The sequence below is a fragment of the Otolemur garnettii genome, unplaced genomic scaffold (genome assembly GCF_000181295.1).
Source record: "Otolemur garnettii isolate 467f Iridium unplaced genomic scaffold, OtoGar3 scaffold00023, whole genome shotgun sequence".
NCBI lineage: Eukaryota > Metazoa > Chordata > Mammalia > Primates > Galagidae > Otolemur > Otolemur garnettii.
In genome coordinates this window covers 990,842-997,101 of record NW_003852418.1, presented here as the reverse complement: position 1 = coordinate 997,101, position 6,260 = coordinate 990,842, and the positions used below count along the sequence as shown (strand labels likewise).

The window sequence follows — 6,260 nt, the reverse complement described above, 5'->3', positions numbered from 1 at the left end:
AGCTGTCATTGTTGTTTGGCGGGTCCGGGCTGGGGATTCGAACCTGCCACCTTAGGTGTACGTGGCTGGCGCCTTAGCCAGTTGAGCTATAGGTGCCGAGCCAAAGACTGAACTTCTATAACTGCCTACTGTGTTTCCCTACCTCGGCAAACTCTCCCCCTCCTGAGGCACTACCAGCAGCACGCAAGCACACTGCTGTGTATTCCCATCACATACCACTCTCCAGCTACTGACCTGTGTCCCTGCTCCCCCGTTACAGCAAAACTCTTTAAGAGAGTTGTCCGTGCTCTCTGCAACTGCCTTCTCTTCTCCTGAACGCATCCCAACTAGGCTTTTATACCCACCAATTCTCTGCTCAAAACCTTCTAAGTAGCTTCACAAATATTAGAGTTCCCACTGTGTGCTTCTCTCAGAGGCAGCAGGGAACAAAATGGGAAAAACTCTCTGCCCCCAATTTTACATTCTCAGGTAGGTAGAAAAACAATGCATTACTGTATTTATGTAATAGCAGAAGGTAAGAACTACAGAGAAGAGGCAGAGGAGAAAGACTGGAGTACGGGGGTGGGGACTAAAACATGTTCTATAAGGTGATCAGGGTAAGCTCACTGAGGTGATATGTAAACAAAGGCCTGGAGAAAGTGAGAGTGCAGGCAAAAGGAACAGCAAGACTGAGGACCTGAGGGAGAAGAGTACTTGGCAAGGAACCCACATCCACAGACTTGAGCAGGGAGGGAGGGGAAGGAGGGAACTCTGCCCAGGTGTGGGGAGTCACTGGGGTATTCTGAGCACAGGAAAGTTACCTGACTGCTGTCTAACAGGATCACTCTGGTACTAGCACTACTGAGCAAGGGGTTGGACATATAAGCATATGGATCTCAAGTTCAAGGGGAAGGGGCAACACTAGAGACATAATTAGGGAATCATCAGCATAAAAACTGTTATTTAAAGTCATGAAACTGAATGAGACCAATTGTCAGTGAAACTAGCTAGAGAGTGGGCTAAGTTCTTGGCATGAAGAGCTCAAGGAAAAGTGAAGAAACCAGTAAGGAGGCTAAAAAGACATGAGAGAGTGGAGGAAAGCTCGAACATCATGGGGTCCTGGTTCTCTACAGCGGTAACACATTACCACACATTTAGTGGCTTAAAACACCACAAATGCATTATCTTATTTACTGTGTGGCTGCTTCCTCGCTCCGAAGCACAGTACTTCAACTGCTGCACCTGTAGTAGTATCTCCTTCTCTGACTCTTACCCCCCACTCCCCCGCCCCCAGGACCCTGTGACTACAATGGGCTCATCTATTTCAAGATCCTTAAATCTGTCACATCCATATAACATAACATATTCCCAGGATCTGGGGATTATGACATGGGCGTTTTGAGGGGGTGCCTTATTCCATCTACCACCCCAAGTGAAGAAAGTTACTTTCAAGAAGAGGAAATAAACCAGTGAGCCAAATGCTCCTGGGGTCCAGTTAAGATGAGGGTGGAGAATCCACTACCGAATTGAGAGCAGCAAGGAAGTCATCGGCAACTTTGACAGCAGTTTCAGAGAAGCGGCATCAATAGAGAACAGGAGAAGTGGAGACAGTGCAGGCAAAGCATTCAGGCGGTTTTGCTAAAACGAATGGTGAAATGAGGTCATAGCTAGAGGAAGATATGAGGCCAAGAAAAAAAATTTTCCACATGGGAAAAAATGCATGTTCTTATGCTATTTAGAATGATGTAGTAGAGAGGAAAAAAGGAAGATGCAGGAGAAAAGGGAAGCACTGTTGGAGCAATGTCCTTGAGTAGGTGAGAAGGAGCAGGTCTAACTCACGGGGAGAGGGATGGGTTTAGAAAGCAGCACTTTCATCCAGAGAAATAAGAGGAAAAGTCAGCTAAGGTGTGTTTACTGGTTCTTCCCAGCCATGCTCAGCTGCGTAGGTACAGGAAAGAAACCGATGAAAAGTTGGATTAAAGAATAATGGTTTCCAGGGTAGAGGAGAAGGGGGAAATAAATGTTCAATGGGTATAGAGTTTCAGTTTTGCAAGATGAGAAAAGTTCTGGAAAATGGTTGCACAACAATGTGAAAGTACTTAACACCACTTAACTTCTCATTTTATGTTATGTATATTTTACCACAATTAAAATTTTAAAACGTATTTTAAAAAGAAGTTGTCTGAGACCTTAAGGTCAGTGAAAACAGAGAAATGAACTCGCATATTTTGCTAGCATTGTATTAATTTGCTTCCAAAATTTGCAGAATGTGATTTTGATCGTAATAATAATAAAAGCATGGATTTAACCATTTAGGAATTTTGCCAGGAGACTACACTGAAGAGGGAGCCCCTGGAGTGCGCTGCTGGGGCCAGGAAGCACCACGGGGAGGCTGAACCTTCTGCTAATTTAGAAGGTTCTCCAACTCAGCACACCTCCTGCTAGAAGGTCTCTCTATGTACTGTTCCCTCTCTGTCTGGTTGCACTTCTTTCCCTTAGATAGCTTCCAGGCTTGCTTCCAAACGTTTTGGGTCTCTGCGCAAGGCCATCTTATCAGAAAGGGCTTGCCTGACTAACTTCAAAACATTATCTCCTCAGTCACTCTCTGCTCCCACACTCCTGCTTTATTTTTCTTGATACTTCACCCCTGAAGGGACATAAGTGGAACACCAAGTGCATCTACTACACAGTGCACCTCAAATAATTTTTGAATGAAGGGAATGGGTCATGAATGAGCTTGATTTCCTTTAGATGGATCTGGAAGAGATTAGAGGAGCAGCCATCTCAGGAGACTGCAAGGGGAACTGGCGGCCCTTGGGAAAGAGTGGAATCAAAGGTCTGAGCTTTTGTAATAAAAGAGCATAGGCTTTGCGGCCTAGTTTGGAATCCCAAGAGTCACTACTTGGGTGACCTTGGGCAAGACACTTGACCTCTCAAAGCCTCAACTTCCTCCGTGCAATATGCAGATATACATTCAGCCATCTCCAGGGATTATCATGTAGAGTGAAAGTACCCGGCACAGAGCATAGTCTCCCAAGATTAATTCACACTTCATTTCGTTCTCTCAACTTCCCAGGTGGACACTGGGAATAATGTCAACTGCCCCTCCCTATTTAATTTTGGGTCATCGGTAGGGCAAAATGACCTGACAACACACACCTGGAATTTGGGGCATCAAAGGCACTGTCATCTTTGGGGTTTGTCAACGTACAATGCAGTAATCACACAGCCTAGAGGCATACATTTTTTCTCTTTCAGTAAGAGGATCATGAGTTTAAGGATAGCATAATGCCTATCCCTACCTCCTACCTCATGCACACACCACTTGCACTGTGTTTTCAAAACACCTTTTCAGAATGCCACAAGTTGTGGCAGGCTAGCATTTCTGCAGTAATTCATAGAATCACAACTCAAGCTTTGACTATTTCAAAAGCTTCTTTGTTCAGCATGTGAGTTATGTTTGCAAATTCCAAGATGGCAAAGTACCCAATACAACATGGAAAGTCTATACTTACAAACATAAACATGCCCTAAGGTTTGATGCACTATATGGTCCCTCTTCTCCCATCTTTCACTTACTCACCTGTTATTTTTTCCAACAGAGAAACGTCTTGCACTTCCTGGGGCAGAGAAGCAATTTTCTGTCGGACAGTAGCATCCCCTGATGCAGCATTTTCCAAATCTTGCAAAGCTTTGATTAGTTCCTCTGTCTGTAAAATAAAACCACAAACAATACTACCCATTAAGGGGTTTAAAGAAAATCAGTTGGAGTTAAATGAGGAGCCAAGTTCTAAAAACACTCACTTCTGACATTTGTTAAAAAAATTATTTTGTCTCAAAGCTTATAGTCAGTGACATGGATTCTAAGAGAACATACAAAATTAATTTTTCTAAGTCCATGGCAAGATATGAATAAAATTCTGCATAATTTTTTTTTTAAATGTAAAAGAGAATGTTTGGCAACGTAAGAAAACAGAGTCTGGTTCATATTGCTTGATTTCAAATGATGCATTATTTCTAGTGTAGAATAATCTCTAGTATAGAATGTATCACCTGTTTAACAATTGTGTATTGACCAATTAAATGAAATGTACACAAACCTACTTCAACTCTTTTTGTCACTCTCAAAATTAAATGTGTTAAACTCATTAATTATAGACAAAGTGGGGGAAAAAAACAAGAAAAGCAAACCAAGAATGCATTCTGTGTACATCAAAAAGGAGTTTTTTAAATTGTCAGAAAACACAAAATGTTGGCAGATTGGCCAGTCCATAATGACCAAAGAGTAGCTGACTCTGTAGATCAGGGGTCCTTAAACTTTTTAAACAGGGGGCCAGATCACTGTTCCACACACAGACCATTGGAGGTCCAGACTGTGGGCCCCAAGATGAGTCGGCTGCTAAGCAGGACAGGCAGCGGCTGCAAAAACACCCGGCCAGCCGGATAAATGTCCTAGGCAGGCCACATGTGGCCTGCAGGCCATAGTTTGAGGACGTCTGCTGTAGATGATAGTTAGATTATCTTGAAAGTTGATGATTCAGGCTGTTCTCGTCAAAGTTTTTATTATTTTTTTTTAATGTTCTCTACACATATACATGTGTTTATTTGATTTCCACTTTTTGCCTTCACAAAAAGGCTTAAAATTTAATAACAATAACAATGTTTAAGGTAAGGACTAGAAACAAAAACCTCATAAAGAACAAATGAAGATAAATACATTTGGAACAGAGATCAGATGATGGCTGCAACAAAATACTAAGTATTAATAATGATGCAGGCTCAGTGCCTATAGCTCAACCAGCTAAGGCGCCAGCCACGTACACCTAAGGTGGCGGGTTTGAATCCCCAGCCCAGACCCGCCAAACAATGACGGCTGCAACCAAAAAATAGCCGGGCGTTGTGGCGGGCGCCTGTGGTCCCAGCTACTTGGGAGGCGGAGGCAAGAGACTCGCTTGAGCCCAGGAGTTGGAGGTTGCTGTGAGCTGTAATGCCATAGCACTCTACCCAGGGGGACAGCTTGAGGCTCTGTCTCCAAAAAAAAAAAAAATAATAATGATGCAAAAAAAGTAGCATTCACATTGTCAGATAAAAGTATGTCTATCATAGAATGCCTTGACTCTGAGGTTCAATATGGAGTCATCAGTTCTCTTTTTTCAAAGTCTCAAAAAACAGTGAATAATTGTTTTTATAAATAAAAATAGAAGATAATTTCAAAAAACAGATCATGCCAAATCTTATAGACAATAAAAAAAGAAGAAATACTTCAAAATCATTCTACTTCATCTGGACATATATGATATTAAAATTGGAAAAAATATATTATTATAAAGGGAAATTACAAACATATACTTATAAATGAGGATGCAATATCCTAAACAACATGTTAACAAGTTGAATTAAAAATTATTGTTCAAATAATGTACTTTGGACAAAATTAAAGTTCAAAGTTCAGGTTGTTCTCTTCAAAGTTTTTAAATGCAAAGATATATGCTCTAACACTGCTAACATTTAATCCCCAGTCTAACTGAACATTCTGAACATTTTGGGTTTTGTTTTTTTTTTATTTTTTTAAGAAGCCAGGTCTCACTCTGTCAACCCAGGGTAAGACTGTAGCAGTGCAATATAGCCCACTGTAGACTCAAACACATGGGCTCAAGCAATCCTCCTGCCTCAGCCTCCCAAGTCACTGGAACTATAGCTGCATGCTGCCACGCCCAGCAGATTAAAAAAAATGTTTTTTAGAGACACGGTCTTGCAATGTTGCCCTGGCTTGTCTCAAATGACCTTCATACCTCAGCCTTCTGAGTTGCTGGGATTATAGACATGAACCAGCACACCTGGCTAATATTTTAACATAACACAAACCAGACACACTTCCTACTTATATAGGCTTTAAACACACCCATGTACAACAAAGTAAAGCTGCTTCAGGAAAAGTAAGAGGTGGTAGTGTGGCCCCCTGAAAAGAGCATGTGTTCTAAAGTCAAACAGACCTAGATTCAAATTAAGACATGGGCAAGCAATTTAACCTGTCTCCTTGAGCCTCAATTTCTTTGACTGTAAATAAATAAAATGAACTAAGGCAGAGTTAATGAGCTAACTTGTACAGAGCCAAACAACGTAAACATGTGGTTAAAGACTAACTCCATGGCTCGGCGCCTGTGGCTCGACAGGCTAGGGCGCCAGCCACGTACACCTAGGGTGGCGGGTTCGAATCCCCAGCCCGGACCCGCCAAACAACAATGACGGCTGCAGCCAAAAAATGGCCGGGCGTTGTGGCG

At 42.1% G+C, this 6,260-nt stretch overlaps 1 protein-coding gene across 1 annotated transcript in view; it reads right to left on the bottom strand.

The window, feature by feature from the left end:
* Positions 1-6,260, bottom strand: part of RPRD1B (regulation of nuclear pre-mRNA domain containing 1B) — a 65,696-nt gene that overhangs the window by 24,936 nt on the left and 34,500 nt on the right. The window contains exon 5 of the mRNA XM_003787585.3: positions 3,563-3,689. Coding sequence (XP_003787633.1) covers positions 3,563-3,689 — 127 coding nt within the window. The remainder of the gene's footprint in view (positions 1-3,562; positions 3,690-6,260) is intronic.